The sequence below is a fragment of the Impatiens glandulifera genome, chromosome 1 (assembly GCF_907164915.1).
Source record: "Impatiens glandulifera chromosome 1, dImpGla2.1, whole genome shotgun sequence".
NCBI lineage: Eukaryota > Viridiplantae > Streptophyta > Magnoliopsida > Ericales > Balsaminaceae > Impatiens > Impatiens glandulifera.
The window spans coordinates 41,081,468-41,106,656 of record NC_061862.1 but is presented as its reverse complement, the minus strand read 5'-3'; the positions used below and the strand labels follow the sequence as shown (position 1 = coordinate 41,106,656).

Sequence of the window (25,189 nt, the reverse complement as noted above, 5' to 3'; positions counted from 1 at the left end):
ACAAAGGTTAACTGGGAAAAAACAGTGTTCAACAACTTAATGAATATGGTGAAACCGGACTCAAATCGGTCATGGGGATACGCCGTTCCTCTCGGTAAGATCTTCCTTCACCACAATCTCAAAATCGGTCCCGGCGTCATCGTCGCAAATAGATGCCTCATCAGATCGAAATAATTCTTAGAAAGGAAGCAGCCGACCCCCGGTTCCACAGGTGGCCGAAAGAAGAAAGCCGACAAGAAAGCGGCCCCAGCCAAAGCAAAGGTCGAAAGCAAAGGAAAAGAGAAAGTAACTTTCTCGGAACCGCCGCAGCAGACGGAGGATGAAGAGTCGGCTTCCCACTCTGAAAGAACCGATACAGAGAAGACCGAGGACGAAAGATCGGTCAATGAAGACGAGCATTCGGCCCAGAGCCTGGATAATACCGGTTCTGACACCAATCCTGAGACCACCGAGGGTGGTGAAGAGGATGGTGAAGAAGGTGATAAAGAAGTCGATGATAAAGGCGGCGACAAAGACAATGAGGAGGCCGAAGAAGTAGAGGCCGATAGGGTGACTCTAAAACTCCTAAAGATCGCCAAAGAGCGAGCCGAGTCGATTGAGGAGTTATACCTGGAATGGCACGAGCACCGGTTCGGCAAACCGTATAGGCAAATCCTACCGAGCTACACAGACATGGAATGCATCAAAAGACTAAAGGACGTGGAGGACATGATCATGAATCTCACAAAATCCAATACAATCGAAGAGGTATTACACCGAACCTGCCTCTTAAAACCACAGGTACAACTACGGAAGCTAATCACACGCATCCGGAAGATTACGGAGAAGTTCGAAGAAGTGGGACCAGAAGACACTTTAACACCGCGGGTGTTAGAAAGGCTTGAAAAAGCCAAAGGAGACCTTATTCAAGAAATTGACCGGCTAGAAGCAATGTGCAGTCAAAGAGAAATACCGGTCTATACAGCTCCCCGGATTGAAACGAGTCTGGATCACTGTCCAACACCTCCAAGGGAGAATGCGACATCAAAAGAATCCGATGAAAGGGCGGATCCTCTTCTCACCGGGCAATCTCATCCTACACAACCGGAAGTCTCCGAATCAGACTTCACAAAGGAATGGGTTGAGGGCCGTCTTCAAAGATTTGAAGACTCAACAGCAGTACGGATTGATAGCCGCATACAAGAGTTTGAAGACTCCGCGGTTCAGCCATTCAAGGACAGATTCCAAAGAATCGTTTGCTCGGCACTCAAGTTCGCCGACACCACAAGGTATCTCTTGAACAATACTCGGGACCGGATCTCAGAAATCGACGAAGATCAACAGGAAGAGGCGGCTCTGCGCAGTAAATATTTTAAGCGAACCGTAATTTTGGAGGATACGACCTCCGAGTTAAAGGAAGACTTTGGCCGGCTTAAAGAGAGACCGACCAACGATTGGCGGAAGTTGTTGGGGACCTGGTCGGCACAACACTCGGACGGGTCTCCGAACTCGAGAAGAAAAATGAGGGTCTCGAGGCCGAACTCAAGGCGCTTTCCGAACAAGTTGCCGAACTGCTGAGGGTTAAGATGAACGCGGACGCCGCGGCTGTAGAGGCTGATGCCCAAGCGGCAAAGAGGGTCCAAGATGCGCTGGAACCGAAGCAAGTAAAGAGAAGGAGGCACTGCGATCATCCCAACTTACCGAAGAAGAAGAGGAGGCCGAGCGGATTCGAAGGTCAGAGGCCAAGTTTCCGGGACTTACAAAGAAAGCAGCCGCTCAAGCTGCGAAGGATGCTGAGCGGTTGGAAAGAGAAAGACGGAGGCTGGAAAGTTTCGCAGAAGACAACAAGAAGAAAAAGGCGGCCTCGGCGGCCTCCTCCGTTTCAGCGCCGAAAAAGCGAAAGAGGGAACCCTCAAAGAAAGTTCAAATAGCCGACCTGCTCAATGAGGTCACTGAAACGGTCATTTCGAGTATACCGCAGCAGGCTGCTCAAGTCGAAGAGGAGGTTGAAGAACAACTGCAGCACCGGTCTACAAGACAACGAGTCTCTGAACCGGCCAGTCAACAGCAACCGGAGAAGAAAAAGCGGAGCATATATGACTTCTCAGACTCGGAATAGGGGCTCTCTTTCCTTTACTTGTCTTAGTATTTTTATATATTATGTTATTTTCGGTTATCTATCTTATATATAAAGCTATTTTTGAAACCGGCCATCTTTTGCATCTCTACTTAGTTTTGATAATTTTAAATAAAATAATCAAAAAGGGAGAAATTGATAAGATAAAAGATAAGACTTTTCCAAAAATTTTCTCAAAATTTTTCTCAAAATTTTTCGAAAAATTCTCCTAAGTCAGTTTCAAAAATCCGGACAAACAAAACAACCGGCCTACGGTTGCAAACTTACATGATTTTGATAATTTTAAATAAAATAATCAAAAAGGGAGAAATTGTTAGATAAAATCAGACCGGTTCAAATAAACCTAACTTAAATAAACTTTCCATGTAGGAACAAGGAACCGGACTGGACAAACATAAGAACCGGCTAAAGAAAACTAGCCGGTCAAGTGAGTAAACCGACCAAGAATACTTGGAACATGACCGCACAAAGAAGGGATCGGCCAAAGCTTAAAACCGGAATCATCAAACAGCCGATCAGTCACAAGGCAGAGGAATAACTGGAAGAAGTCCGGTTATAACACCCATACCGGAAGCCACCCGGTTAAGTCAAATGGCCGACCAGTACAAGAAGACAATTCGGGTATCTGTTGAGAATGATACCAAAGGAACAGACTGAACACTTCCATATCCATACAAGTCTGAGGAAAGTCTGCAGGCTACAGAAGACAGTACTACCGGATCTTTCCACTTCGGGATAAGTCAGAAAGAAGATCTTCCAAGTACAGACAACTGTTCAACAGACAGTGCCTACATTGAGTAAAAGACAAACCTAGCAGGCCTGTCTTACATACCGGAAGAACAGACCGCCAGGTCTGAGACATAATGCCAGGTCTGAGGTTGACCATCAGGTCTGAGGAAACGACCGCAGGTCTGAATCTCTGAAACACTGAATCACTGCACCTCTGCTCAGCCAATCAGATTCAAGGCAGTGAAATATGACCGTTGGCATATTTCACCTATAAAAGGGGCAGTTGAAGAAGAGTAAATGCGCGACACAGTGGGACAAGTGAGAAACTCTAAGAGCATTTATTCTACAAGTGATAAGACTGTGTTGTTCTAAGAAAGCCTAAGTGCTAAAGTTAAAGTGTGTTTTACAATTTCGGTGTAAATTGTAATAGTGTTATCGAGCAGGAAATAAGTCTCGATCGGATTGTACTTATATTCCTTAGTGAATATCCTTCTCGCGGTTTCGAGAGGAAGGGGTGACGTAGGAGTTTTATCTCCGAACATCCATAAAATCTGTCTTGTTATTTACTGTCTGCCGGTTTCACTATCTAACCGATCTATACCGCTCCAACCTACCTAATCCCATCTAAGCCGAATTTCCAGATTACCGAAACCGACCCATCAAATCTCAAATCTTCATCATCTAAAATCGATTCTGCCTATCATATAAGTGTGCCGCTTCAACCTGAAAGCAAACCTCTTCCGCGCTTGAACCTAGTTCAAGGGTTTGTGATAGGTTGTGTAGTATTGAAACCCCGGTGTTAATCTCTAACCGGATTAACCACCACCCTTCGAGTGAGAACCGCTAACCGGTCCAACCCCCAGTCCTCCAGCGGCTACCTAGATCCTAACAGTTAGTATAATCAAAGAAGCTATAACAATCTTTTCGAGTATTACAGGTCTATACATCAATGAGGACAAAAGTCAGGCTTTCTATGGAGGGGTTAATGAAGAAAGAAAAGAAAACATATTCAATATTATGGGAATCAAGGAAGGTGAACTACCAGTAAAATACATTGGAGTACATCTGTCATCAAAACAACTTCGATACAATCACTTCAGACAACTAGTAGAAAATGTTAGAAATTTTTTCTTGGGTTGGACTACGAAAAAATTGTCTTATGCAGGTAGAATCGAGCTCGTTAAAAGAGTCATCTTTAGAATTATTAGCTACTGGGCACAACAGATAGTCATCCCAAAGAAAGTAATGACTGAACTCGATAGAATCATGAGAAACTACATCTGGGGAACACAAGGCAGAGGAGAAAAAAAGTCAAATGGGAGGATGTTTGTACTCCCATAGAAGAAGGCGGACTAGGAATAAAAAGTTGTGTTAAATGGAACAAAGCCCTCACCATCAAGAACTTATGGGAGTTTGAGCAAAAATCGGACTCCCTATGGGTCAAATGGGTGCATACAAGATTTATGAAAGAAGAACAGAGTATCTGGACACGAAGCATCAATGAAAGAATGTCATGGTCATTGAAGAAAATCCTAAAAACAAGAAAATATGCCTTTCAAATGGTGAAAACCACAATTGGAAATGGAAGAGGGTTACTATTCTGGCATGATCTTTGGATGGATAATATTCTCATTATATTCAAAGAAGAAATGCAAGGAAAAAGAGTTAGAAGAGAATACATCAAGTACTCATTTAGAGACGTCTATGAAGGTAAATGTGATTCACTTTTGAGGCGTATTTCAGAAGGTGATAGAATCATAAACCTAATGAGGTAGAAGCAACTCAATGAAAGTAATGATGAAATATCCTGGAAAATAGAAAGCAATGAGGAGTTAATTATAGGAAAGGCATGGGAAATGGTTAGAACAAGAGGATAGGAGGTAGATTGACATAATATGGTATGGTCTCCAAATATTATTCCTCGTTACCAATTTATTCTCTGGCTGGTATATAGGAAAAGGTTGACAACAAAAAACAGAATTCGAAAATACATAAACATTCCTGATATCAACTGTGTTCTATGTTCGGGAGTTGAGGAAAACATAAACCATTTATTTGGGGAATGCTCTTTTGTAATACAAATCTGGAGGATGTATGCTGCACACATGAACATCATCAACTTTCCAAGAATATGGGAAGAAATCCAAGAGTGGATGAAGAATAAAGTAAAAGGAAGATCATTCTATGTAAGTATGTTGAAATGCTATTTTGGAACAGTAATCTACAATATTTGGAAAGAAAGAAATTCAAGAACTCACAGTGGAAGAAGTAGAACCGCTAAAGATATTTGGATAGATATAACTTCAGATGGAAATGCACTCATTCAATCTTGGAGAGGAATCGAAATGAATGAAGAGAATAGAAAGCTCTTCCAGATATGGGATATTTCGTTTGAGAAAAATCACAAGTAGAATAAAAGTAAAATGCTGTAGGCTTTAATTGATTATTGTTATTGTCTGTAATTCAATTATTGTTTCATTGTCAAATCTAGAAATTGTCTAGATCTGATCCTAAACTTTTGTATTTTTTTTCCCTCTTTTATATTTTTTTAATGAATTTACACTAAGTTGTTTCCCTCCCCCCAAAAAAAAGTGTAGGCTCCATAACTCAACATATATTTGAATTTCACACGTTTCACCTGTCACGTGGCTTCAATTTGATACTAAATCAAAAGTTATGATCGTTTGAAATTCTCAAAAAAAAATAAGGACTTGTTGCACGCGAAAAATAAGTCTCCTAGACGTAGCGATGTGTTCTACCATCTAGGTGAATTCCAATGTTCGCCTCTCAATGGTTACATCTCCTTTTTCCATTTCTTTTGTTATTTTTTTCATTTTCTAAAATAAAATTTCTTAAAATTTATATATATGAACTTATTGCTCATTTTATATATCTAGGTTTATTCAACTCAAAATAAATTTTTTTGGAGTCCAATCAACACGAGAATGACTTAAAAAATAATTATTTATTTAAATTATAGTCCGAAATTAATTATTTTCGGAGTCCAAACATGACGATGACTCTAAAAATAATTATTTATTTACTAATACATGTAATAAGCTCGTATATGAATTTTAAAAAATAATAAGATCGAGATTTATTAAAATATATAAATTATAAAATTTAGGAGTAAAAAATAAGTGTTTACTGTATACAAACATATAATATTTTACGTTTACAAACGTAAATTTAGAAATCATTTTTGAGTTTATTGTTTGGTTACACTCAAAAAAGAGCATTTACGTTATGCCTCTATGCGTGTTAAAGAATGCTCTCTAATTTATAAAATTTTAGCCATTTAAAAATTTGGATTTCATGTTTCATATATCCAATTATTTTTCCAAATCTTTGACACATATATAAGTTTGACATTTTAATTTTAAAGCATTAAAATAATGTCAATACTTACTATTGAATGTAGAAAAATGCACCTAAAAATATCGATTAAAAGATATAGATTTATAAAAATAAATCCAAACAAGTCTTAAATAAATAAATAAAATTCTATTGTTTTAAAAATATTTTAAACGCATTTATATATATATTTTTTTATTTTTTAAAAATAATTTGGAGGTTTTAAAATGTTAAAACATTGGAAATAAAAAAAACAAAACAAAAGGCCTAAAGGGCACTTGGACCGGGCGCAAAATATGACGTCGGTTATTGGACACGGATCAGGAGCGACTCTTGGTGCGATTTGGATGCGGTCTAGGTCGGGGTCAATGCCGTATGGTCTGCAGTCAATGCAGAGTGAGGCACAAGTGGACCAAGCGCGACACGAAAATGACTCAGGGGTCAGAGGTCGAGTTTTGGCTGAGTTGAAATTCGACTTCAACTTCTCTAAGGTTAAAACTGCAGGTTTTGGGTTTGGAATCCTCAAACTCTAAACCAAACATATGGGAGGCTTTTGAAAACCATTTAGAGCATGTCTATAATGGTATGGGCAGAGCCGATCCCGAGGTTTGGGCTGCCCTAGCCTCGGTAGAAAAAAAATCAATAAACTTTTTTTTCCCTAAGTCTAGTTTTAAAAATTGATAAAAAAAATTCATTTTTGGTGAGATTTAAACTCATAACCACATTGAAACTTTAAATGCATATCTTAAACCACTAAGCTACAACCATTTATGTTTAAAATTACAATAAATATAACTAAATATTTTGATATTTTTAACAAATGGGCTGCCTTGGGGAGTGGGATGCCCTAGCCCGAGGGTTTGTCGGGCTTACCCCAGGGTCGACCCTGGGTATGGGGTCATCATTCTTCGTGTAGGGGTCGTCAAATCTTCAACGAAAAAGGAATTTTTTGCCAAAAAAATCATTTTTGTGATTTAAGCTTTCAATTCAAATTTTAACCTTATTGAAAGCTTCCTGAAGCTTGTTAGAACTGAAAACAGCTTATTGACATCAACTCGCTCAATTTTTTCACCATTTCTAAAATTGAAATTCGAGATTTTTTAGAATTTTTTTAATTTCGATCAAACATGCATTAAATCTCTTGGAATTTGTTTAAAATTACGATTGAGATAATCATTCAGTTGTACGTCATTTTTGAGTTAGAACTCAAGAACAACAACTCTATTTTCTAAAATTTTAAAATTAAAATTGGGTATATTTTTTGAGGTTGATTGTTGAAAATTAATTTCGAAAAAATGTTTGCAAATGATCATATTATCAAATTCAAATGAAATAATTAGATAATCATGCAATATTGAAGAACACATGAAAGGTATACATTTCAATTTTTGTTTATAACATAATTATAACATGTTAGAATTAAGCCAATTCCATTAATGAATGGAAATAAGATTGTAAATAAATAAAATCAAATAAAATTCACACAAATTCAAACGTGAATTAACGATGAATTTAATCCAAATTATAATTAAATATTAATTGTTTAATTAATATTTAATGCCTAATTAAAAAATTAAAGCATAATGTTATGATAAACATTTAGCTTTAATTGGCCTATTGGCTAACGTATGGACTCTTCAATTAGCTAGCATTGTAGCATTGAAGGTCTAACATTGCATTTCTGCAAATGAATGTATAGACTGATGTTAATTAGTTATGAATTAATTAATAAATGAATGAGCAATATTTATTGCTAATAAACGTTTGGATGATTTTATTTGAAGGTTTAATTCTCAGTCATATATACTCATTCATTATTCATTTTACATCATTAAATCATCTTATATTTTCTCACTCTAGAATTCCAAAAGTCCTCTTCTTGTTTTGTGATTGTTCTTCGAGTTCTTTGCTCGATATTTCTGTTGAAACCCGGTGATAGTTCAGGTACGCTGGTCAAGTTCGACGAGTAGTGATTTCAGTGCAGAATCACTATTGGATTCGTTGTACCCTGAGAAACATCCATCTACGATAAGCTCCTGCACAAACGGGAGACGATGGAAATATTTTAAGGGAAATGTGTCTAACAAATGCCTCGAATCAACATCTCAATCTGGTGATTTCGTTCTTTGTAATATTGTATTTCTATAATTTATTTGTAATATCATTATATATATATATTCTGTTATTTCAAGACAAGATATCTAGCAATCTTAAAACAGTCTCATTGTTCTAAACTATTTAGTAGTTTGCGCTATCGAAATTTGTTGTCTTTGATGTTTCTAAAATACGAGATGTGATGTTACAAAAGAGATGATGAACGCTGCTTGAAGGATGAAGCCGAATCTAAATCCTTTAAAAGAGTTGACAATGGTTATTGTTTAATGACGCTAAACTTAAAAAGGGTATATATATATATATATATAATGCTGATATAATATTATATATATTGGAAAAGAAAATGGAAAAAAAGTTTTAATTAATAAAATTAATTAATTGTGTTATTTAAAATTAATTATAATTGAAACATATGGTTTCAGTTGTATAATAATTAATTATAAATATATACATTCTTAAATTAATTAAACGTGATAATTAATAAGAATATGATAACTAAGAAGAGATAATATATTTATTTATATAAGTATATATATTCTTATATATTACATTTTGATTATGATGTTAAGTTATCATTTTAAATGTGTATATATTCATTTGTTGACAGAATTTAGTCAAATATGAAGTATAAGTTGTCTCCGGAAAAAGACAAAAGGTCATAAAAGTGGTACAACGATAAAAAGGTGCATTGGCGTAGTGGTTTAAAGTTCAGACGCAATTGTTCGTGGCGAAAGGGAGGTCATGTGTTTGAATCCAGCTGATGAGATGATTTCTTTTATAGAAATCAGATTTGCTAAAATGGCTGTGGTCATTGATGTTAAAAATCATTCCAATTTTTTGTGTAGAAATTATGAGTTGAATGGGGGCTGTGGTCATTGATGTTAAAAATCATTCCAATTTCTTGTGTAGAAATTATGAGTTGAATGGGGGTAGTCAATGATTTCTTTATAGAAATCAGACTAGATAAAATGACTTTAGTCGTCATTGATATTGAAATCATTCAAATTTCTTGTGTAAAAATTATGAGATGAATGAGATAGTCAATGATTTCTTTGTAGAAATTAGACTTGTTAAAGTCATTGATGTTGAAACCATTCCAATTTCTTGTGTAGAAATTATGAGATGAATGAGTAGTCAATGATGTCTTGGTAGAAATCAGACTCGGTAAATGACTATATTCATTGATGTTGGAGATGAATGGTGTAGTTAATGATTTCTTTATAGAAATCAGACATGAGTCTTGATGTGAAAATCATTATAATTTTCTTGTGTAAAAATTATGAGATTGATGGGTTGATAATGATTTTTATAATATATATATATATATATATATATATATATAATATGATTTGTCTAAATGACATTAATCATCAATGTTGAAATCATTATAATTTCTTATGTAGAAATTATGAAATGAATGGGGTATCCTAAAGATTTCTTATGTAGAAATTTAATTTGTCAAAATAATGTTGACATTAATATTTTGAGACATTTTAATTTCTTGAGATTAAATAAGTTGTTTGTGTTAGAACTTATTCTAATCATGCATTTAAAGAAACACGACTATGGAAATTAGTCTTGGTGAGAATAATCTACTCATATATGTTTTGTGAGTGCATACTTATTTCATGTCGATTATTGTTCAAAACATGGTAATGTGAGTGTTTCGATTAAGACATGAAATATATTTGTAGTTATATTTAATTTGATTATTAATATAAATCACGCATATTAACTAATAATAGGATGATTCATGTTCATTCATAATAAGTATGATCACCTAGAAATTTATATACATATATAAATAAAGATTTCTTTTCTATCTATTTTATTTTAATAGATAATTTTGAAATTTGTCAAAAATTATGTGTTCTTTGATTGACAAAGATTTGTTATAGAATGTTAAAGGTAATCTAATTAATTAAGAAACGAATAATTGATGACATGAATATTTATTTATATAATTAGTTAGTTTTTTATTTGATTAGAGATAAATGGTCAACATTCTAATTAAGTATAATAATTAATATTCTAATTAATTATCGTGTATTTTTTAAACGTATTTTTCTTGATAAATGAAATTGTATATATATTTGTTTAATAATATATGACATATTATTTATTTGATTACGTTTCTATGTTATTAAATATATATATATATATATATATATATGGATATATTAATTTTGGTTTAATATAATATATTTGATATACATTGTTCAATGCATCGTTAAAACTTACTTAATTTGATAATTTTGAAATCAAATAATTACAAGGAAAGTCTTGTTTGATTTGAGAATAATGTGGCAAACGTGCCAATATTACTGGATGCAAACGTGCAACCGAAAATAAATGTTTAAGCGGCTTCGGCCAAAGATGCTTGAAATATTATGCTTTTTTTGTAGAAATAATGTGACATGGTGAATATTTATTTGATTAAATATACTAATTTCTTTTATAGAAATAATGTAATGAAATAAATATTTTAATTGATTAAATATTATAATTTATTATGTAGAGATTATGTAAAGAATGATTTATATATGAATAAACATTCTAATCTCTTGTATAGAAATTATGTTTTATACAATTAAATATTTATAATATAGTTATCTTATTCATTGTATAATAAGTATAAAAAAAAAAAATTATAAAAGAATTGTGTGACAAATTCTTGATTAAAAATTTTATAAGAGAAATATGTTATGTACAAAAGATAAAGTTGCGCAACTTTACAAAAAGAAATAAAATAACAAGAAGATGTCTTGTTTGTATTTGCTAAGTTTGTGCTCAAATTGATATTATAAATTTGAGAATTTTGAAATCAAGAAACGTGTCATATTTTGACAATACTTTCATAAATATTTGAATAACGAATGTCTTCAAAATGATTTTATGAAATAAATGGAAAGAAAAGTTTATAAAGTCTTGACATTACTTATAAAAAAATTTATAATAATGATATGAAAAATTGATCATACTTTTATTATAAAGTGGATGTGACAATTATATATCATGAAGACAATGAAAATTGTTTCATTACGTATTTTTTGTACGATATTATATCGTTGAAAATTACAATAAAAATTAAAAGTCATTAATGATATGAATTGCACTACACGAATTATCATGTTATTATCAAATAATATATTGATATTATTAAATGAAAGACTTTACGTGTACAAGTGAATATGTTTACACTTGAAAGTGCAATCGACGTATAAAAAATTTCTAAGAAAACTATGATTGATAGATTAAACGTTATAATCTATAATTTGACTTATGTCAAAAAAATAAAATGTTTTTATGCAAAATATATAATCGTTTACACTAAGGCAGAATAGTTCAAAGACATTTTGTCTACTAGTTAGCCAAGTAAACAATATTTTCATAAAAAAATGTTTAAATGGTAAGCATGTACGAATGACTATGCTTCTTATTAGAAGATATTCCAAGATTACCATAAATTTCTAATTATGAAAATAATAATTTTAAATTAGATAAGTTTAGAGTCAATGAAAAATCTAGACATACACGTCTTAGACATAATGTCATTAGACTACACTCTCTAATGGAGTTATCAAATTTGACTATGTAAGTCAAAGATAACATTCTGGATCCACTAATAAAATTATTGAATAAAGAGTTTGTTTGAAAGTATTTTAAGACATCAGCCTACTATAAGTTGGTATGAAGGAAAACCCAACCTATGCAGACTGGAGATCCCAAAACTAGGTTTAATGGGACAACCTAATTGTACTAACTTGGAAAATTATTGTTGAGGATTAATTCTATAACGAAACAATATATATTTTGACGAGGATAAGCATATCGCTTTTAATGATTCTTTGTGAGCAAATAGATCACTATGTGAGAGAGAAATGGGGCCACTTTGAAAGAATTGCACGGCTCAATTCTAGACCCTCTTACAGAACCAGGCACGTGTTCCATGGCCAAAATGGACACAACCATGAGTGCATGACATGTATCAGGGAGAATTTTATGTGAAAGTGTGTTATCGTTTACACAAATGGCAGAATAATTCAAGGACATCCAATCTACTAATTGACTAGTGAAGTTATATACTTTCATGAGGAAATGTTCAAAAGGTTACACTTACATATCCTATGTACAATTCAACTGTTAAACCTTTCACTATGTTTATCTTTCAATTTCTATTAACGTAGAGATTGTTGAAATTAAGTCAATTTCATTAATGAATGAAAATAAGATTGTAAATAAATAAAATCAAATAAAATTCACACAAATTCAAACTGAATTAACGGTGAATTTAATCCAAATTATAATTAAATATTAATTTTTTAATTAATATTTAATGCAAAATTAGAAAATTAAAGCATAATGTTAGGATAAACATTTATCTTTAATTGGCCTATTGGTTAACGTATGGACTCTTCATTTAGCTAGCATTGAATGTCTAATATTGTATTTTTGCAAATCAACGTATAGACTGATGTTAATTAGTTATGAATTAATTAACAAATGAATGAACAATATTTATTGCTAATAAACGTTTGAATGGTTTTATTTGAATGTTTAATTTTCAGCAATATATACTCATTAATTATTCATTTTGCATCACTAAATCATCTTATATTTTTTCACTCTAGAATTTCAAAAGTCCTCTTCTTGTTTTGTGATTGTTCTTTGAGTTTTTTGTTCGATATTTCTGTTGAAACCCGGTGATAGTTCAGGTATGCTGGTCAAGTTCGACGAGTAGTGATTTCAGTGCAGAATCACTATTGGATTCGTTGTACCCTGAGAGACAGCCATCTACGAAAAGCTCCAGCACAAACGGGATACGATGAAACTGTTTTAACGGAAATGTGTCTAACACATGTCTCGAATGAACATCTCAATCTGATGATTTCGTTCTTTGTAATATTGTATTTATTTAATTTATTTGTAACATCATTATATATATATATATTCTGTTATTTCAAGAGAAGATATCTAACACAACATTAATGATTGTTTACATTAAATTGGAGAATACTCCTAGACACTTGTTGATGTTTTTGGTTGAACCAAAATCGAGCTTAAAATCTCTCTACAAAATTTTCTAAAAACTTGTAAACTTAAAAGAAATTTTAATGGCGGATTGGCTGATTAATGTAGAGAATGATTGATGGCTTGTTCTAATAGTCTTCACTGGGGGTTCTTTTTGATGGCTTGTTCACTGGGGGTTCTTTTTAATGGCTTGTTCTAATAGTCTTCACTGGGGTTCCTTTTATAGGAGGCCCAAGCCAGCAAGTGGCTTAAGTCGACCTAATTTCGGACAAAAGCCATTAATTAATGGTTGTCCACTTGCTTAACCAAATTTTATCTTTTTGTCGAGTAAGACGACCTAAGCTTGTATGTAAAATGATAACACAACTACTATGATCATTTATATTTTTTAATTTCAACATTTGGTCAATGAATGAGGAAGATAAGTTCATCTAATTTTTTTTTAAGAAATGATCGTTCTTATCCTCTTGTTGCGAGGAAGAAGACGAAGGCTTGACCATTGGGCGCTCCGTCGGTTCATTTTTAGCGTCGCATGACTTGGGCGTTGGCTCTCAGTGTAAGTGAAATTTGATTACCCAATTGAAGAAGAAGGGTTGAATAACTTGAATTGTTTCTGCAGATAACTTACCAGATGAACAAGTAGATGGATTGAAGCAAATGTTTCATATGATGGACATCGATAAAAATGGACATTTATGTTTAGAAGAACTTAAAGATGGTTTACAAATGATTGGTCATAATGTTCCTGATAATGAAGTTCATATGTTAATGGAAGCTGTAAATGATAATCATTAGTCATTAAAAATAAAAATATGAGACATTTTTGTCGTTCTTTCGAATAGGCTGACATTGATGGGAATAGAATGCTGAACTGCGAGGAATTTGTGACAATGTCTGTTCACTTGAAGAGGATAAACAACAACGACGATGAAGAACAATTTCAGTTAGCTTTCAAGTGTTTTGACAAGAATGGATGCGGTTACATTGAATTTGAAGAACTTAGACAAGGATTGTTAGAAGACAATCTTGTTTCTTCTATAAATGATCAGGTCATTCGAGATATCATCTTCGACGTGGATCTAGACAAGGTAAAAATAAGTTATAATTATGTATGACCTTGCCGGGAAATGATTAAAAATAAATACACAGGATGCAAGGATTAGCTATGAGGAATTTCGAACTATGATGACAACCGGAGTAGAGTAGAAGATGGCATCGAGGCAATACTCGAGGGCAATGCTGAATGCACTTAGTCAAAGGTTGTTTAAAGATAATAAATCAATACCATATCAACCAGTAATAAAACCACATGATACATAAACAAGATAAAAAAGAGAGGAGAATGAAAAACAAATTCTCTATGATATTATAAGCTAGATTAAATTTTGTCTTTTCCTTTTTGTTTCTTTAGTTGTAAAGAATTGTTTTTGATATTATATGTAAAGTTCAAATTCTCAATTTTTTTTAACAAAACATTATACATATAGACCCAAGTACTTTTGTTATAAGAGAGAATATCAAATTATTTGAATATCTTTTGATAAAAATTACTTAACACTAAGTCGTTGTAGTATAGTGGTAAGTATTCCCGCCTGTCACGCGGGTGATCCGGGTTCGATCCCCGGCAACGGCGTTTGTTTTTAGACCTTTTTCTGATGGGAATTTTTTAGAAAAATGGAGTTATTTGTTAGATCTTGTTCGGAGGTTCGATCCCGACAATAGCGTTTGTTATTTTAGACCTTATTTGAAAAATAATAATTTAGAATATATAATATTTTGGTTGATATGATCGAAGAGAAGAGTAGTGAAAAAATGCTTTTTGAATTTGAGTAAGAGTTTTAAAAAATTTAGACCTTCTTCTATAAGAGTTTTGTAAAAAAACGGAGTTATTTGTTAAATCTTGTTCGGAGGTTCGATCCCAACAACGGCGTTGGTTATTTTAGACCTTATTCAGATAAGAGTTTTTGAAAAAACAAGTTATGAAATAACCCAAAACTAACAAGACCTTAATTAAAATTAATCATTGCCAAACTAAATTAACCTACACTAATCAAAATAAACCTAGTTAAATTAATCAAAATATAATGCAAACAACAAGCATGATAGTCATAAGAGTACTGATAAACCAAACTAAACACATTTAAAATTAATCAAATATAAAGAGAGAATGCAAACATGATACCAAAATAAACTTAATTAAAGATTGATTTTTTTTGTCACCTCTTATGTTTCCTTCACATTGTAAATTCCTGTTTTTTTTTGAAGTAAAATTAAAATTCTCCTTTCTTTAAAAAACAAAATATAAATTAATCCTCTAGAGTTTAGACTGAACCATTGCAAAATCCAAAAGGCTAAGGAACTTTTGAAGGAAATATTCAAGTCTTCTGCATCGAAAATTTGAAACATCGAAAAGTATAACCAACGTTTAAAGGGAATATTCAAGTCTTCGGTATTGAAAATTTAAACTAAATATGAAAAGAAATCAATATCCAAGTTTCAACAATGGCGATGATTGCACATCTGGAATGTAATTGAAGTTCAACGATTAATCGAATCTTGACAGTTTCACGATTCTTTAAAACTCAAGTTTTTTCACGTCTTATGCTAGTTGTCTCCTGCACTGTCTTCTGTGTTCTTGCTACAATCCCCTTGACTTTCAGGATTAACTTCTGACAAATTATTCTCTAGTGCTTTAACCAAGTTCTCAAAGTAATTCCGGGTAATGCTGTAAAAATATCAAATTATAAGGTTGAGGGGTGGAGCTGCCAAAACAGAAGCAAGAACAAATAATTTTTTTATCTTGTGTTACCTTGTTAATCCTGCAAGCTTAGCTCGGAAATCATTAAAATTAGGTGGAGGTGAAGGACATACAATTCTAAGAAAAATCTGTATATCATGTTCAGCACAATGATGAAGCCTTTCGAGACAAGACTCAGCTTCACCTGCGCAGAAAAATACCATATGATTGTTAATAAAACAGACAATAATGCAAGTATAGCTGTTAAACTGTATAATATGTCATCAATCTACATACCTTGCAAGTACTCAAAGAACCGCCTCTTAGCATGTTCACGATATGGTAGGTAGAATCCATAAATATAACTCCACTGAAGAATGCGTCTACATTCAACTATCTACCGGCATAAACACAGATAGGAAAGAAAGGAGAAGATTGAGTTAAGAGTAACTAGTATCAACATATTTAAATATTGAACCATAATGATCTCATAACTTTTGCTTCATACTATAACATTTTAAATCACAAATGCCTGTAAAGGCTTCTCAGCTATGCCAGGGCACTAATTTTTTTGAACTTTGTATAAAGAAAGATGATAGAGCAAGAAATGTACCTGTTGCCAGGCATCTATGATGAACTTCAGATGGGCCTCAGGTTGTGATTGTTTTACTATAAGCTTTTGATGCTGTTTTGCAGAAAAGGATATTCAATTATATAATCAATGATACAAAGGTCATGAAAGGTATTCACACGACAACACAAGGCCAGCAAATTAATAGTACTTTTTTAAATATCTACTTCTATTAAAAAAAATGAAAGATGTGTTCAAACGTTACGCAAGGGAAGAGAAAAAACAAAACAATAAAAAAGAAAACAACGTAAGAATTTTAAATGCCAATAAGATTAAAATAATTTCATCCCATACAAGCCTAATTTTTCAGATTGAAGCGAACGCGCGTAACATTAATCATTTGAGACAATCATTACGCAAGTGTTGAAAAATGAAAAGTCATTAATTCCGAGTCCGCCGTCAACAACGTCAAACTTCGTTGAGTCCCATCTCACAAAGTGAGTGATTTTATAAGAGTTCGAGCTACCCCAATGGAAATTCTTAATGAATGTGTACATTCTGCTGGCCACCAATGTAGGGATAGGGAAGAGTGACATAGTGAATGTTGGGATTGTGGCGAGGAGGTTCTTAATGAGGACCAACTTGGTGCGAGAAGTTTGCTCTTCAAAAGAGGCAACCTGATTCTCATTTTCCAACTTGGACCAACATGTTGAAAATACGAAGGCAATTGGATTTATTTGGCCGAGATGTTGTGAACAAAAGCAACAAGGAAGAGGGCATGTTTGATCTGTTTGGTTTGGAAAGAACCAATAGAAAGAAATATGTTAGATGAATTTGTTTTGTGGAGATGAAACTATTGGAACCCTCTACTTATGCCACTCCAACTATTAACGGAGGCATAGAAGGACGTATGGTTTTTCTCAAGAACAATAACACTACTCTGATATCATGAAGATAGGAAGGGGAGTGTTTGTGGAATTATTTTCTCATGTCTTTGATAGGATAAACACCCATATAAATACATAAAAGGTAAATAGCCAATATTGATAATAGTAAATAAGTTAAGTTGTGGTACTTGTCAAGACTCAAGAGCTCCAGAGATTTTTCAAGAGTTAATGGGATTAACCTAAATTTCTATTTCCACGTAATTAAGAACCAATCTTGAAACGATGGCAGAAGAAACGCCCTAGATGAAGATGCGTGTGTTGAATCAAATGAATTGTTGGCTCTAGATTCACGAATTATTCCATAATACAAGCACTTAAAGGTACCAAATACCCTATTCCAAGTCCTATTATTGAGATGTCCATTGGAGTTCACAACATTTGTTGACAATAATTCTGATGATCTTTCTTTGAACATTGCAACATCTTCAAGAGTTCTTGCCAATTCACACGGGAAGCCATCAGAAGAGCAACCTAGTTCTTTTGTGCTAAATTGTTGGAGTCACTACATTTGTTGACAAGATTTCTGATGATCTTTCTTTGAACATTGCAGCATGTTCAAGAGTTCTCGACAATTCACATAGGAAGCCATCAGAAGAGCAACCTAGTTCTTTTGTGCTAAAGTGTGCAGAGGAGCAATACATCTTTCGAGCAAATGGCTGAAGAAGCTCCATTGCTTGGAAGTCGATTTTTCCATCTTGTACTATTGGAGATTAACTAGATATTTCGACTGATTCATCTTACTATTACCCACACGATGCACATAAATGAAAGGTATTTTCCGAATTGTCTTTCAAAGAGGAAGATGGTGTTTTCTTCAACACTCAACATCGAGGGTTTTGGAAGGAGGGAGTATTGGTAAGGAATGGAGACTAGGTTCCGAAGGGTCAATCACACAACGACACGTGGCCGGCAAATTAATAACAGTATTTATCCTTCCGGTGTATTATAACAGTAGTTACCTTTCTAGTTTTTTATCTTTCCAAAATAAGTAGGATAATAGTTACCTTTCTAGTTTAGGGCTACACTAATATAAAAACATATATAATAAAACATATATGAGAGATTCTTGTAACCCCTATCAAACTGCAGCTACTTATTAATAAAAGGAGGAGGCAGAAGATTAAACATTTACGCTATATATGTCGTGGTTATATCATCATTGAAATAACATCAAAACCAAACGTGAAATTATGGGAAACCAAAAAAATATAATGTTGGCCTAAGCAACATCCCACATTAAATTTTGATACATTAAGAACAGCTGCCTTGAAATCAGCAATGATAACAAATAAACTCGTGAATAAGCAGCTCAAGTGGACTTACATTCACAGTGTGCAACTCATGTAGATCAACGAGAGCCTTCCTCCTCGACTGCCATCATTAAAATCTTTTAGACATATGTCATGAAGTTGACATAAGGAGAAACATAATAATAATAATCGCTTAAAATGTCAGTGTGATACCACAACTTAAATTCAAAAGTTATACCATTGAATTTGCTGCCCAGCGATCATGGTAATGATTATACATCTCCAATGATTTATCATGTGTCTGCTTCCTCACTGTGTCATCATGCTATTAGGTTGCAGAGGTAAACATCAGAATCATTAACATATTCCAAAAATATACATTTAAATCACAATGAGATAGATATTAAATCGCAAACATTTACTCTTTGCTTGTCTCTCTTATAACTGTTACAAGCAATGTCGTGGTCATTCTCATGGTCTGACCATTTCCCAAGACACGTCCTGCATAAAGAACAAAATACAGAAAAATATCAAGATTATCCCTAAAATGGTGCTTTATCCAACGATGGACATGTCTATAGAGATAAGAAATCTATACCAGCAAAAAATAAAGTTGCAAGGTGGCCTACACATTATGCGCATACACCCAACACTTTTCTCTATTGGGACCTTACACTTGGGACATGGTTTGGTATTTTGAGTTATCCTGTTGGTAATAAAATGACATAAACGTTTTAACAAACTCAAGATAAACAACAAAAGATAACCAGCAGCACCAAGAAAATATAAAAATCTTACCAGTTTACACTGTTAAAATAATAATTAACGTTTGAAAACCAATTTGCAACAGTGCTGCAGTCTACAGAAGGGTGGGATTCTTCTGTGCACTGCAATTTAAGGACATAAAAAAACAACTGGGTAATCACAAGAGATGGGATCTAGAAATCATGCATCTTACACTATTAATTAGCAACAAGCCACCACTTACATTCCAACAGAATCTATGTGAACAAAGGCATGTAACATCATAGCTTTCACTACCAATAACGAATTCTACAGCATACTTACAGCCTGGAGCAGGACACCATTTTATCTGCAAACGAATTGATTTGTGAAGAACCAGAGTAAAAATCAACAAGAAAAGGGTATCATTGAGATACCAGAATCACAATGACTAATTACTTTGGATATACAAATAAACTTTGCATGCTAACTATTCTATAAATTGTGAGCATATTTCAATTACAATGCACATATTTGTCTTTCCAATAGACATTATGTGTAGTCATTAACATAATCCTCTCTATGGTTCGTGGATCCTCCTCTCTTTCCCATATATTTGCCTTGAGTGAGAATGATCACTTGAGATAGGCTTCTAAGAATAAAAAAATACATGAAGAAAGTCCCCTTCTCTTCAAAATTCTACATGGTATCTGAGCTTTAGGTGTCATTTTAGGGGTTTCTATTCAATCGTCTTCAGCTACAATAGACGATTGATGGAGGGAGGGCTACAATAGACTAAAAATATAGTCTTTTGTTCTGGGTTTTTTCTACTATCAACTGCAGAAACCAAAGTGAACCTTAAATTCAACTATCTTCTTCCTTGCTGCCTATTGATGCTATTAGAAGGGCTTTCAACCCTCGCGATTACCTGTCACATCCTGTCGACGACCAGCCTTCAAGGCTCCGCGAACCAGCGTTGTTGCTGTGCTCGCCGCCGTTCTCCGTTGTATTGCGTCCTCATAGTTTTAAACTATGATTATAGTCCTCAGAGTATCATAATGTTTGTGATGTATTCCTCGTATTATAATGATATTAAACCACTATGCTAGTTCCAAAAACATTCCATTAGAGTGGGTCACGATTAAATTAGATCGAATTAATTTTTTCATTACAAATGACAAGAAGGTCCAAGAACGCATATATAGATTAAAATAGTGCAAAAAATTCAAGAAACAATATTCAAGTGGACCAAGACTTAACTTTTCTGAAATTTTGTTGACAACCTTTATAAGAAAGTTTCTTGGGACAGTCTAATCGAACTCAGTGTGGGTCTATAACAAAACAACTCAATATGAAATTTTCTCATTTTGGCAGTAGTAATCTCTGGGATTAGATAACCAAGGTTACGAGATTCTTTGATAATCATCACGTGGAAAATGATGACCAGGTGAGTTATGTAGCCTACTATTTGGAGGGATTAGCAGTTCACAAATTACTCAGATGAAAGATGGATAATATCGTGGACAAAAAAAAGGACATCGAGCCGTGGTTGTGGAATTTAATTGAATTAGTCAAGAAGATGAACTAAATGACTACAACATTCTAAAATAGATGGAGATGAGATAAATGACACCACATATAGATAAATATTATACTCCTAGTTTCTTGAAAAGATTTGAGTCATCTAGCATTGACTAATTAATGTGAGTCATCTAACATTGACTAATACATTTCGACCAACTCGACATTGACTAATGCATCTCATCAATCTGGTATTGACTAATGCATCTGAGTCATATGATATTAATGCATCACAATTATATTGGCATTGAGTAATGTATCTAGGTTATCTGACATTGACTAGTGTATTTAGGAAATTTGTGAAAAGATGATAGATGTGAAGAAAGTAAGAACATTTAACAAATATATTAATATGTTCACCAAGTTAGTTTCTTATAGTAAGTTTCCAACATTCTTTGGACTTGTTTAATATTAGAAATAGTTAACTTGTCATAAGGCAACTCTAGATCAGAGTGATATATAAAATAAAACATATGGGCATTGATTAAAGAATCTAGGAAGTATTTGGAAGAGTTTAAGTCAATGGGGAGATTTGTTAGCCTTAATTTGTTTGATACAAAGAAAAAGAATATTGAACAAAATGAATTCTTTTTTTTTTGTTATGTTAATAAAATAATATTTTTCATTGTCTTTTGATGCTTACTAACATAGTATATGCTTTAGATCCATAAGAAACATTGCTAGTTTATTTACGTAACCTAACCGAAAACTAGTTTTGTCGTCTTACAACAAGATGGGATTCTTAGATCATAGTCGTAACTAGACAATGGTTCCAAAATCACGAGTTCATCTAATAGTTTCCTGAACTTAGAGAATTTATTTTAGCGATGGGATGTTTGCGAACTATTATTTACTTAATGTTTTTATTTGATATCAACCCACAAATCTAGCATTGTGGTTGTTTATGAGTAGTTGACCTTAATATCTTTTTGAAACTAAGTACAAAATCTACTAATTAATTATGTAATAAACTAAGTTCAAAATCTATATTTTTAATAAACTGTTATCATTTATATGAATAAATCTCTTACTTATCAAAATTCTACAAATACTTTTCAATTGAAAATATTTATCACAACATAAAAAAAAAAAAAAAAAAAATAGTACCTTAGGGTTCTCTTCAACATAGGATCTGACAAGGAATTGAGCATACTTCTTTTTATCTTTTTTTAATGCCAAAGAGTTTATCATATCTTGATCAACAACAGCTATACAAGTTGGATAGGGGCATCTCAACATCAAGCACCCAGCACCATCACCAATAGAAACCTTGATGTAAGCTATAAAACAATCAAATGTAAAGATAGAACATATTAAGATTTTCTTCTAATAAATTTAATTGCGCCCCAGTTTAATGTCGCAATTAATGTCTACGTGTTCAATACTTTGTATAGACATCAAAACAAACCTTTCCAACAAGTACGACAAAAAAGGTGACCACAAAAAGTTGAACGAAATTGTCGCAAAAGGTAACTCTCAAAACAGATATCACAAGTTACCTGTCAAAATATCCAACATTCATGACACATTTGTAAGTTACAAAATGATCATAAATAATGCATAACTTACTTTATTAGTATTTGGGTATTCAACAATTGGCTCTTCTAATAAGCCCACAGCCTTGCGAACACTATTTTCATCAGTAAACCATGCGTCATGTACATTGGTGGCACTCCTGGGCAGTTCAAATAAATATTTATTAAATCCTTGTGCATGCAACTAAAAGTTTTAGAAGAATGAAAACAGAGTTTTCAAATAAGGCAATGGATCAACGTTGAACATTTTACCAGTGATAATATTGAAGTAAGATACTTGCAGCTGCTCTTGGTATCGAAAGAATAGTAGCGAGAGTTGTGATATCCTCCTCTTGACGAATTCGAATATCTGCCTCTTCTATGACATTATAATTTTTCTGAAACAAATTGAGTAATTAGTTTGAATTAATTATTTGAAAACCATTTGATCTGTTTTCAGATCAATCACCACAATATAATTCACCTCTTCCTGCCTAAGAGACAGGGTCATATATTTGTCAATCAAATCGTCATAGAGGTGGTCGAAGTTGTTCTGCTCAGCGGAGTCGCCGCCAAAGGAATCAAGTGACTGATCATGATGATGGGTATCGTCATTGGAATCCATTTGTAAAGAACAATCAATATCAAAACCCTAAATTTGTCTAGTATAGCTTCTTCAATGTTTTGGGAGGTAGAAGAAATTGTAGACAAGGGATATATGAAAAATGATTCTTCATTTCTCATATCTCATGCTGACTCAATTTTTAGTAGTCTAAGACTTGTTTGATTTGGATTATCTGAGATTTGATTTAAACAATGTGAGTTTGATTGAAATGGTTGATATGAATAAGCCCAAACAAACAAGACTCGAAAATAGTAAAGATTATCAAATTCATGTTGCTGGTGGGACCCATATATTTACTTAATTGTTTTATTTATTTATTTATTTATTTATTTTAAATATAAGATTTTGGTAATCTTATTAAATAATCTTTTTACCTAACAAAAGTTATTTTTTTCCCTTTGAAAAATATTGGTACTCTACTTATTTTGTAATTAATCTTTTTTTATTATTTTTTTTCAAATCACATTTATTATATTTTATTTAATATTATAATTGTATTTATTTGTATTCAAATAGGTAAAGATTATCACATTCATTAATGAAATTCATGCTGGTGGTGGGACCAATATATTTACTTATTTTTTTTTATTATTATTTAAATAAAGATTTTGTAAATCTTATAAAATAACTTTTTTTACATTAAGAAAGTTATTTTTAACATTTGAAAAATATTGGTATTATTTTGTAATAATTATTTTTAAAATTTATTTTTTTATTAACTTTTTCAAATCATATTTATTTTATTTTATTTAATATTTATAATAATATTTACTTTTATTATAATTAATTATTTTTTTAACATAAACAACGTTTTTTTCTTGTCTAAAAAAAATCTTCATTAATTAAATAATTCCAAATCAAACTGCCTTACTATTTCAAATCATTTTCCATATTTGGGTCAAGTAATTTGTGATTATTGGTTGGGTAATGGGTGTTATGATTAAGAGATTTTTTAAGTTATTTAGAATTACTTTTTTTTTGGGAAAAATAAATATTTTTTGTTAAATAAAATTTAATTATTTTTTAGCTGGTTCAATTATTATAATATTTTTTCTATTTAAAACTTAGATGCTATATAAATAAAATAAAAATATTTCAATATATTAACAAACGAATTGAGTGATTTGGATAGTTAAAAATATGATAAATGAACTTTTAGTAAAAGAATGAAAAGAATAAAAATCATTATATGAAATTAGTTCAAGTGGGAAACATAATTCACATTTTACTTTTTTTATTATTAATTATTGGCTTAACAGTTCAATTTGGACTCTTTATTTGGTGTGAATTGAAATTTCAAAGTGTGAAACTTTTTATTATTAAAATTATACAAAATGATGTTTGGTCTTAACGATTTCAAATGTCATTAAATTATCATTACGTAATATTTATAAATAACTAAAATATCAATATCACTACTTTAATTACCAAATTTCCGCAAAAATTATTGACTACAAATTTTCTAAAATTAAGTAGTTAAAACATTTTAATTCCCTAAAATTTAGTAGTTAAATTAAGGAATATTAATATTTTATTTAATTATTTATAAATGTTTATATAAATAATAAGTTAACAATATTTAAACTGTTAAGATAAAATCTTGTTTTGTATAACTTTAACATAATCTCTAAATTATGAAACTTAAACAAGAGGTTTAAAATCTCAATTGAGGCCTAATAAGGATTCTCAATATGAAAATTCAGCCAATCATTATTTTTAAAACATTTTTTTAATTGTGTTTTAAATTAACATTCCTTTATTATTTATAAATATATAAACATATTTTGACCATATTATTTTAATTTTTTTTTAAAAAAAAACTAAGATTAATTTTCTTTTTTTTTATAAAAAAAATTAATGTCATATAAAATAAAACTTAATTAATTATTATTTAAT

At 32.1% G+C, this 25,189-nt stretch overlaps 3 protein-coding genes and 1 non-coding gene across 4 annotated transcripts; 3 read left to right on the top strand and 1 right to left on the bottom strand.

Annotated features, from left to right (window-relative positions):
- The first annotated feature begins 1,565 nt into the window (after positions 1-1,565).
- On the top strand, positions 1,566-2,098 carry LOC124925644. The gene is made up of 2 exons (XM_047465710.1): positions 1,566-1,643; positions 1,745-2,098. Exons 1-2 carry the CDS (start codon positions 1,566-1,568, stop codon positions 2,096-2,098), a joined length of 432 nt encoding a protein of 143 aa, XP_047321666.1.
- Positions 2,099-6,495: 4,397 nt separating this feature from the next.
- LOC124925635 (calcium-dependent protein kinase 24-like) lies at positions 6,496-14,551 on the top strand. The gene is made up of 4 exons (XM_047465699.1): positions 6,496-6,703; positions 13,965-14,122; positions 14,188-14,433; positions 14,495-14,551. Exons 1-4 carry the CDS (start codon positions 6,496-6,498, stop codon positions 14,549-14,551), a joined length of 669 nt encoding a protein of 222 aa, XP_047321655.1.
- Positions 14,552-14,906: 355 nt separating this feature from the next.
- TRNAD-GUC lies at positions 14,907-14,978 on the top strand. Its single transcript has one exon. It is a non-coding gene; the product is annotated as a tRNA-Asp (tRNA).
- An 821-nt stretch (positions 14,979-15,799) lies between these two features.
- Positions 15,800-23,293, bottom strand: LOC124925626 (probable E3 ubiquitin-protein ligase ARI8). The gene is made up of 15 exons (XM_047465686.1): positions 23,153-23,293; positions 22,942-23,066; positions 22,724-22,829; positions 22,563-22,653; positions 22,262-22,434; positions 19,839-19,943; positions 19,649-19,737; positions 19,449-19,556; positions 19,273-19,351; positions 19,089-19,175; positions 18,924-18,971; positions 16,696-16,767; positions 16,380-16,479; positions 16,155-16,287; positions 15,800-16,070 (listed from the first exon to the last, which is right to left on the bottom strand). Exons 1-15 carry the CDS (start codon positions 23,291-23,293, stop codon positions 15,950-15,952), a joined length of 1,578 nt encoding a protein of 525 aa, XP_047321642.1. The 3' UTR covers positions 15,800-15,949.
- Positions 23,294-25,189: the final 1,896 nt, after the last annotated feature.